The following is a 10,449-nucleotide window of genomic DNA, read 5'->3' as shown; positions in this document are numbered from 1 at the left end:
GTCTATTCAGTAGGACTATCAGCTGTGTATCCACCAGACTTCGGCACAACACAACTGATGGTCCCAACCCCATTTATAAGGCAAGAAATCCCACTTATTAAACCTGACAGGGCACACCTGTGAAGTGAAAACCATTTCCGGTGACTACCTCTTGAATCTCATCAAGGGAATGCCAAGAGTGTGCAAAGCAGTCATCAAAGCAAAAGGTGGCCACTTTGAAGAACCTAGAATATAAGACATATTTACAGTTGTTTCACACTTTTTTGTTAAGTATATAATTCCACATGTGTTAATTCATAGTTTTGATGCCTTCAGTGTGAATGTACAATTTTCCAAGTCATGAAAATACAGAAAAATCTTTTCATGAGAAGGTGTGTCCAAACTTTTGGTCTGTACTGTGTGTATGTATATATATATATATATATATATATATATATATATATATATATACATATATATATATATATACATACACACACACACACACACATACATATACACACTGCATATTTACATACAGTTTTTGCATACACTATACACTCATTCATGCAGTCTAAACATATATGCAAGCATAGGCGGATTATAATGAGGGCAATCTGGGCTACCGGATTTTTTTTTGCGCGTTTGTGCATCTCCCTGGCAGAAAACACGCATGCGGATTGTACATGTGGATTGTACATGCTTTTTTCCTGCCAGGGACATGCGGATGTGAAGCGTTCTTCACATGCATTTGCGCTAAAATCCAAGCGATTTTAGTATCACTTGGAAAAGTGCTTGACAACTTGGTCACACTATATAAATCCATGCAACCGGCATGGATTTATATAGTGTGACCAAAAGAATGGTAAAAAATAAATATATAATTACCTTCTGATGGCCTGCCGACGTCAGCGGTCGTGTGACCTGTCACATGACTAAATGACGTCACCACAGGTCCTTTAGTGTATCGCGACAACCCGGCAAGCCAGGACGCATCGGATAAAGACACAGGGGGCCATCAGAAGGTAAGTATAATTATTATTTTTTATTTTATTCTTTTTTTTACAGGTACTATGGTACCCGGGTCTGGAGGAGAGTCTCCTCTTCTCCAGACCCGGGTACCATCCGCACATTGAAACACATGGATTCCGCATGTACTGATCCAGTGATGCGTAATCCATGCGTTACAATGCAAGTCAATGGCGGCGAAAATGCAGCACTTCCGCAAAATAATTGGTAGTGCTGCTTTTTTTTCCGCCATGATAATCCGCAGTGGAAATTTCCGCAGTATGTGCACAGCACATGCGGATTATCATTGGGGAATATGGCAGACCTTCTACCAAGCGTTTTTTAAGTGTTTCTGCAGCGGAATTGCCGCTGCGGAAACGCTTAAAAAACGCATCGTGGGCACACAGCCTAAAAAAAATTATTATAATTAATATATTAATATTGTGTCAAATTAATTTCACGTGAACTATCACATGATCTATCACAGGGGATCATGTGACATGTGATACATCAGGTGTGTGTGGGGGGGGGGGGGTCTGCGCCTTCTAAACTGCCCGGGGCCCTTGCTACTCTTAATCCACCCCTGTATGCAAGCATTTAACACAAGTATATACACACACACACCGGCCATATCCAGGAGCTGTGAATAAATAAGCCTCCTCTTGTCTGGCAGGGGTTCCTTCAGTAGGTAGTTTCTGTTTCCCACAGCTCTCCTCTCAGCCCTGCTTGCTGTCACACAGTGGGGAATGGACACCAGAGGCTGCAGGAGTCTTCAGAAGAGCTGAACTTCAGTGCTGGACAGTGTGTGGGGGGAATAGGCAGACCACAGCAAAAACATGTGCAGGGATTTACCACAGAAAAGTGTTAATTTCCTGCTGATAAAATACAGATTGCATTGACACTACAACACAAAGCCTAATAGTTGACACATACCTAGAGTCAGAGTTGGGTGCCCGATATTATGCTACTCTCAGATTAAATAGCAAAAACCTGCTGACAGATTCCCTTTAAAAATTGTGCAATGATTTGTCATAGCTCTTTACAAAAACACCTTTCTCCTTGAGTTGTCTTGAATATTTTTTGATATTGTTTTAAAAGATTGTAGATATTCAGGATAACATTTATTTATGCTAGTTGTACCTTTATTAAAATCTAGTCTTTGAGACTTCGAGAAAAAACTTGTGTGATATTCTTTGAATGAGCATTGACTTTTGGGTCTAAGCTGGTTTTATTATTGAAAGGATCTGCTTGTCTCTTTATATTCCTGTCTACTTTGTGACATATATCCCACGTCTGTCCCTAGTGTGTATACAAATTTGAAAAATGCTCAGTGTTTTGCTAGATCGTGTAAAACCACAACCTGTCCATGGTTTCAATAATATTTCTTATGATCATCATATCAGAAGATTTCAGTTGTGGGACATATTTTGATTACCAATTCATTTTTCTTAGCTACTAAGTAACGTGTTTTATTATCCTACAGTGTAAATACATTTGATATACAGTTGTTTGATTCAACATCAAATGTGACATTGAAGCAAGCTTGCAAGGAGATTTTGCTTCAATATGGGACTAATTCCCAGATTTACTTTAGATTTTCTCCTTGTGCATTATAAGGTAGAAATACACAGCAAATGCTCAGCAGAAATGATATGCTGTAGTTTAGAAGATTTGCTGCAAGCTCTCAATTCTGACTTGATTTTATCTGCCCCATGTATATGGGGTTTTTAAAATTTGCATTCATTTTACAGGAAATATTTTGCTCAAAATATTTGGTGCGGAATCCACACTGCAAATCTGCAGTTATCCACAGCATGTGAATTATTTTCTATTAATATAAGAGAACTTAAAATTTTGCAACTTGGAATTGATTAAAGAAAATACATCTAATGTCTTTGCTGTTGTATTTTTTATTAGCTTGTAGATCGTGTTTTTGATGAAAGCCTAAACTTTCGGAAGATTCCTCCTCCAAATTTGTTTAAACCTGAAGCAGCTTTTCAGGGAAATGAGTCAAAACCTCCACCTAAGGAAACCCCTGAACCACCAGTTATCACTAGAAGAAAAACTTGGAGCAGAGATGAAGTAAGTTCAAGTGTACAAGCATTTACGGTAATATGAAAGTATAATAAAGTTTACAGACAGAATGCAGATCCATGAAAGATTGTGCAACTTTGTAAATATTTTACGGAATGACCTGAAACAGCAATTTACTGTCTGGGCATTAATGAATTTTCTTTTAGGTACAAAGCTACGTTAATATAATGGTGCACCTACTTAGTATATAACTAGCTGATAACAAATAGTATTCTTATGAATGTTGTATAATTTATTATTATTTCATACAAAAAACTGATTTAATAAAACTTAAAAGACTGCACTGAATAAACAACAAACAATAATGAAAGCTAAATACTTTATCAATACTTTGCTATGTACCTATAGAAGTGGACGGAATATCCACAAAACGCGTAGTCTTCTATAGCTTTTACAGTCTCCAATAAATGCTGGGAACATTATCCATCTCTGGCATATATATATATTTTTTCATGGAGGAGCGCGGTTATTAATGGCACCTTTTTCATCTGTATACTAAACTACTCGAAGATCCCAAGGGACCTGTGCCTGCTGCAGCACCTCAGCATACACTTTCTCATGAGTTGTGCATTTCACAACCCACAAAGGTGAGCAATTTCCCTTTTATCTTTACTGTTGTCTATTGGATAACTGCGCTATTTGAGCTCCTTTCCTTATTTCAATCCTGAGGAGAAAAAGAGAAAGAAGATAAGAGGGAAAGTTACTGACCTGGGTTCATGGTGAGAAGCTGCCGCTGCCCCACATTGTAACGCACATTTCACACGAGCTTCCTCAGGGAGTGGTGAGTTACTGCTTTGTGGTCCTTCTTTTAATCACCTTTTGAAGTTTTCTGCTAATTACCGTATTTTTCGGACTAAAAGATGCATCTGGTACGCATGAATTGGCCAATTTATGCCCTAAGAATTAAAATTTTTCTATTTTCTAGAGCAGTAATACAATTCAAATTTCATATATTTCATGTTTGCATACTATAGCGCTACAGAATGCTGCTTTATTTGTTGGTTATGTATGGAGTTGGTTACTCTTAGTAAACACCTGTACACATCAGTTTTCTGTTTTGAAAATGACAGTCATTCTTTTGATATTTGTATAAGAGGCACACCAAATTTTGGTGAGGAAAATAGGAAAAAAAATGATTTTTTTATAAAATTGGGGTCTGACTTATAGTTTATATTTACGGTAGCTTACCTAGGGGGCAGCGGTGGTGGAGTATGGTCACCAGAGGCAGGGTCCCTGCTGCAGGAAGCTGGCGGCGGCCGAGGTGGGGTGTTGCGGTGGGCCCTGGGGGAAAGAAGGGTTGTCCCAGCTGTGCGATGAGGCAGAGTGGAGTGCATTGATATCCCGGCGGTGGGCTTTAGGAAGATGGCCTCCGGCATTGATTCCGACAGGCATTTTCTTGAAGCCCACCACCAGAGAATCAATGCTCTCCACTCTGCCTCTCTACCGACACCCCTTCTTCCAGCCCATGACCCGCAGCCTTGCCCCACTACTGCCTCCGGCTTCCTGCAGCAGGGACCCTGCCACCCTGTGACGCTCGTTCTACTGCCACCCCGCTAAGCTATATTCGGACTATAAGACGCACCCCATTTTTCCTCCCAAATTTGGGGGGAAAAAGTGTGTCTTATAGTCTAAAAAATATGGTAGATTTCGGTGTACAGGGGTCGACACTGTACATGGGGTCTTCTCCTCCCTGTTTGTGTTTCCCCGGCCCTTCTGCCTGTCTCCAGTATTTGAATAACAGGTCACTTAAAGCGGAGGGGCTGAGAAATCACAGAAAGGGAGGAGAAGACCCAATGTATAGTGTGTTGACCTGTGTGAATCGAAATCTAATTAACAGAAAACTTCAAATGGTGATTAAAGAACAACAAAGTGGATTACTTCACCAAAGATATAAATGTAATCAGTATTACTTTACCGCCTTATGTTTACATTACAAAATTGTGCTGATAGGTTCTCTTTAAGATAACTTAACATTACAAAAGCAATGTCAGCTTAGCTGTCAAATTACACTTTTTACACCGTGATATCTCAAATTTAATTTATGGGATCGAATGACTAAAAATTGGCATGTGCATATGAATTCACCCCTTTTTGCAATAAAGCCCCTTAAAATTTCTGGTGCAAGCAATTACCTTCATAAGTCACATGCTTAGTGAAAGGAAGTCAATCTGTGTGCAATCTCAGTGTCACATGGTCTGTCAGTATATACATACCTTTTCTGAAAGGCCACAGAGGATGCAACACCATTAAGCAAGAGGCAACGCTAACCAAACAACACCATGAAGACCAAAGAGATCGCTAAACAAGTCAGGGACAAAGTTGTGGAGAAGTACACGTCCGGTTTGGATTATAAATAAAATATCCCAATCTCTGAGGATCCCCCGAAGCCCCATGAAATCCATTATCAAATGGATAGACCATGGTACCACAACATACCTGCCCTGATAGGGCCTCTCACCAAAACTCTCAGCCCAGGCAAGGAGGGTATTAATCAGAGATGCAACACAGAGTCCAAAGGTAGCCCTGAAGGAGCTGCACAGTTCTCAAGCAGAATGGAGTATCTGTCCATACGATCACAATAAGCCATACACTCCACTCTTTGGAGATGGCCTTTATGGAAGAGTGGGCAGAAAAAAGCCTTTACCTACACACACACATTGTAAGGCTCATTTTGAGTTTGCCTAAAGACCTGTGGGAGACTCCCCAAATGTATGGAGGAAGGTGTTGTGGGCAGATGAGACTAAAATTTAACTTTTTGGTCACCAAGGTAAATTCTATGTCTGCGCCAAACCAACACAGCTCATCACCCCAAGAACACCTTCCTCACAGTGAAACATGATGGTGGCAGCGTCATGCTGTGGGGATGTTTTTCAGCAGCAGGGACAGGGAAAAATGGTCTGAAACGAGGGGAAGATGGATAATGCGAAATAAAGGGATATTCTTGAGCAAAACCTGTTACGGTCTTTAAGTGAGTTGAGACTGGGATAGAAGTTCATCTTCCTACAAGAAAATGACCCAAAGCATACTGCTAAAGCAACATTCGAGTGGTTTAAGAGGAAACTTGTAAATGTTTTGGAGTGGCATAGTCAAAGCCCAGACCTTAATCCAACTGAGAATCTGTAGTCAGACTTGAAGATTGCCGTTCACCAGATAAAATCATCTAATTTCAAAAATGAGGCTTTACAAAGTACTGATTTTAAGGGGGTGAATAGTTATGCACACTGAGGTTTTCAGTTATTTTGTCCTATTTGTTGTTTGCTTCACAAAAAAAAGAAAGCCTAATGTTCACAGTTGTAGGCATGTTCTTTACATGAACAGATACAAACCCTCAAAAAATAAACAGTGAAATTCTAGAATGTGAGTTAGCAAAACTCCAAAAATGCCAAGAGTGAAAGGAGGTGAATACTTAAGCAAACCGCTGTATATAGAAAACAATGAATAAAACAGATAATGTAATATAAAAGGGTTTTAACAAACCTAATTCACATATAGTGGAAAAAGGCACCAAAATCAATCACATGGCCAATCTATTGCAGAAATGCAAAGATTTTAAAGGGGTGGTCTGAAGGCGAAAGTACATTTTATCCAAATTCCTATCTATTTGATGCCATAATCTAAGCTAGTTTCCAATATACGTGCGTTAAAAATTCCCTACCGTACGCTAACTGCACTATCTAACTGCTAGTCTATTTTTTTTTCTCTTCCTGTCTGAAGACGATTCATTTGAGAGCCCCCCAGTGCATCCTTGGATACTCCAACAAAGCTTCATCAGAGCAGGGGGCAGAGGCTGTGGTCACTCCCTGAAATAATGCGTCATCAGTGACACTCTGTCCCTGCCCTGTACAATGTGAACAGTGACAGCCTCCACTCTATTGTTGGCTCAGATCTGCGGTAATGAGCCGGCAGCACAACGGTGTTACAATACCCGGCAGAGACCAGTGACGTAATTTTAGGAATTGAAGAAAATGGGCACTGTATACTAATCCAATGTTGGAATAACATACCATTGAACTAAAGTAGCTAAACTTTTATCGGCCAAGGCAAGGATGCACCAAAGCCCCCTCTTTTATATATACAATTAAATCGTTTTTTATCTAAAATGCAAGTATGATACAAGCACGGTACAAGTATGATTTCTGTAGGGACTAATTCCACTATATGAATGTCTAAATGGTTCAATTTGAGTTTTGCAGGGTGACTGACTCACTTCAAATGCTGCTTTTGCATTTGACAATGACATGTAAAATGTAAAACGTCTGCGATCTGATCTCTCTCCAATCAAATTAGTTATTGGGCGCTGGCTATGTACCCCAGTACATTCTCAACTCCTATTCCAGCTTAATATGGTGATAGCACATGGCCGCTGTATGTGTAAGGGGCGAAGAAGCAATGACCTGGTGGATAACCTAGAGATATATGTGTAGGATTTATGTTTATTGCTTAGGAGCAGCTACCATTGCACAATAGAATGTAAGCCAGGCTGAGTCTAGTAATGTTTATTATTTAACTTTAGGTAATGGGCGATAATCTGCTACTTTCTTCTGTATTCCAATTTTCTCGGAAAATTCGACAAACCATTGATAAAACAGCAAATAAAATAAGGTAGGATATTTTAATCTTACATTTATCATACGTCATGCATAAAGTACATTTAATGAGTATCTAATTGTTCAGGTAACTTGCCAGAATAAACTGTCCTCCCTGTGTGTACATGAGGAATAATACTATTTTTAGCCACTATATGATTTCTGTCCTGCATTTTCACCAGTTTTCCTCATGCATGATCTATTTCTAATTAGCAATCCACTCTGAGCTTGGGAGAAGAGACTAGCTGCTACGATATCTCCTATACACAGCACACAGAGGTTTTTCTGCTCTTCATTCCCTAGATAGTACACAGACAAAAACAATAGCAGCATGGAGGAAATTATACAGCCGTACTGAGCATCATAGATGTGACTGAAGCTCTGGGGGTGAGGTAAAAGACTTGATAAAAAGCTAAGCATGTTATTTCTATGTCTCTCTTTTTATTTGTTTTCTCAATCTGCTCCACTCTCCTTCCACCAACAATAACAACAATGTGTCACGCCAGGTGTGAGTGCAACACAGAGAGTCACGCCAGGTGTGAGTGCAACACAGAGGGGAAAGGGGGAAGAGGTGACCTCCTAATCTGGACTAGCGTCACCCTGTCTCCCCCTAACGTCCCTATACAGGCTCCACAGCTGTCGCCAATCACGTGCCTCGCCCTACTATCCCTGGCGTAAGGCTAGAGCTGGGGGTGGAAGGAGATGAGCACTAGTCAACCTCTGCAAGGAGAAGACAACACAGGGGAACAAAAACTCAGCTTTAGAAGAACTCCAACTGTCTGTCACCTCTGACACACCTGTGACAGTACCACCCCCCTCTACGAGTGGTCTCAGGACCGGGTTTCTCAGGAAAAGAGGTGTGAAAAGAGCGAACCAATCTGGGAGTGTTCACTTCTGACACTGAAACCCACGTCCTCTCCTCCGGACTATAGCCGTTCCAGTGCACCAAGTATTGCAGAGAACGACGTTGGAGACAAGAATCTACTATCCTCGAAATCTTTAACTCCAAATTACCATCAACCATTACTGGGGGCAGTGGTAGAGGTGAGGGCTCAAGAGGTTCTACATACCTTTTGAGTAAGGACCTGTGGAACACATTATGGACCTTAAGGGCCCGAGGAAGTTCAAGACGAAATGCTGCTGGGTTAATGACGGCGGTAATTTTGTAGGGACCAATAAACCTAGGTCCCAGCTTCCAAGAAGGAACTTCCAATCTTATATTTTTGGTAGACAACCACACAAAGTCATTCACATTCAGGTCCGGACCTGGCAAGCATTTTCTGTCAGCCGTATTTTTATACCTGTCACCGATCGTCTTCAAATTACACAGAACACCCTGCCACACCAAGGAGAGCGACGAAGCAAACCGTTCCTCTTCAGGAACTCCTGAAGCTCCTTCCCCACTGAAAGTACCAAACTGTGGATGATAACCGTATTCACCGAAAAACTGTGACCTGCCAGTGGATTCTTGACTATGATTATTGATGGCAAATTCTGCCAGCCTTAAGTAGGATGCCCAATCCTCCTGATTTTTGGAGACTAAACACCTGAGGTATGTCTCAAAGTTGATTGACCCGCTCGGTCTGACCATTCAACTGAAGGTGGAAGGCAGAGGAAAAAGACAGCTGCACCCCCAGTCGAGAACAGAATGCCTTCCAGAACTTAGAAACAAACTGGGTCCCCCGATCAGACACCACATCGCAAGGAACCCTGTGAAGCTTCACAATCTCATTTATGAACACCTGAGAAAGTGTCTTAGCATTGGGAAGTGCAGGTAAAGCAACGAAGTGAATCATTTTACTGAACTCTATCTACTTCTACCAAAACCACCGTTTTGCCTGCAGGAACCGGTAGGTCAGTAATAAAATCCATGGACAAGTGTGTCCATGGCCTGCTAGGGATAGGTAGCGGAAGAAAAGTACCAGACGGACGGGTGTGCGAAACCTTAGAACGCACGCAAATACTACTAGCAGGTACGTGTTCAGTTTCATCCCAATGCAACCCCGGCCACTAAAAACAATGAGAGAGGAGGTCCGCTGTTGCCTTATCACCTGGATGGCCAGCAAGCACAGAATTATGATGTTCCTTGATTACTTTACGGCGCAGATCAGGTGGTACAAATAACTTTCCTGAAGGGCAGGAGGCAGGGGCGTCCCCCTGAGCCTCCAGCACTTCACCCTCCAGTTCAGGAAAAAGAGACAAAATAACTACCCCTTTCTGTAATATCGGGGCAGGGTTCTCATGGTCACAACCACCAGGGAAGCTCCGGGACAAAGCATCGGCCTTGACGTTTTTGACCCCTGGACGAAAAGTGACAAAATTGAACCTAGTAAAACACAGAGGGACCATCTGGCTTGTCTAGGGTTGAGTTGTTTAGCTGACTGGAGATATGACAGGTTCTTATGGTCAGTAAAAACAGTAATAGAATGGACAGCCCCCTCCAACCAGTGTCGCCATTCCTCGAACGCCAATTTCATCGCCAAAAGTTCCCTATTACCACGTCATAATTTCTCTCAGCCGAAGACCATTTTATAGAAAAGAAGGGTAATGGATGCCTTTTACCAGGGGACGAACCCTGAGACAACACAGCCTCAACCCCGACATCCGAAGCATCGAACTCCACAATAAAGGGTTGAGAAACATCGGGTTGACTGAGAAAAGGTGCAGTGACAAAATGATTCTTTAGGGAAGAAAAATCCTGGAGGGAAGCCTCTGACCAGTTGGAAAAATCATACCCCTTCTTAGTCATGTCAGTAAGGGGTTTCGCTACCACCGAGTAATT

At 41.5% G+C, this 10,449-nt stretch overlaps 1 protein-coding gene across 4 annotated transcripts in view; it reads left to right on the top strand.

Moving 5' to 3' along the window:
* CEP170 (centrosomal protein 170) overlaps window positions 1–10,449 on the top strand; it is a 306,205-nt gene that overhangs the window by 259,200 nt on the left and 36,556 nt on the right. For all 4 annotated transcript variants that reach the window (XM_073671540.1, XM_073671537.1, XM_073671538.1 and 1 more), the window contains 2 exons: window positions 2,905–3,069; window positions 7,595–7,683. In XM_073671540.1, coding sequence (XP_073527641.1) covers window positions 2,905–3,069; window positions 7,595–7,683 — 254 coding nt within the window. The remainder of the gene's footprint in view (window positions 1–2,904; window positions 3,070–7,594; window positions 7,684–10,449) is intronic.

This window comes from Phyllobates terribilis, unplaced genomic scaffold (genome assembly GCF_046119375.1).
Source record: "Phyllobates terribilis strain yellow unplaced genomic scaffold, ASM4611937v1 Scaffold_3__8_contigs__length_932513732, whole genome shotgun sequence".
NCBI lineage: Eukaryota > Metazoa > Chordata > Amphibia > Anura > Dendrobatidae > Phyllobates > Phyllobates terribilis.
Note: the sequence above shows the minus strand (reverse complement) of the source record. Positions and strands in the feature narration are given on the sequence as shown.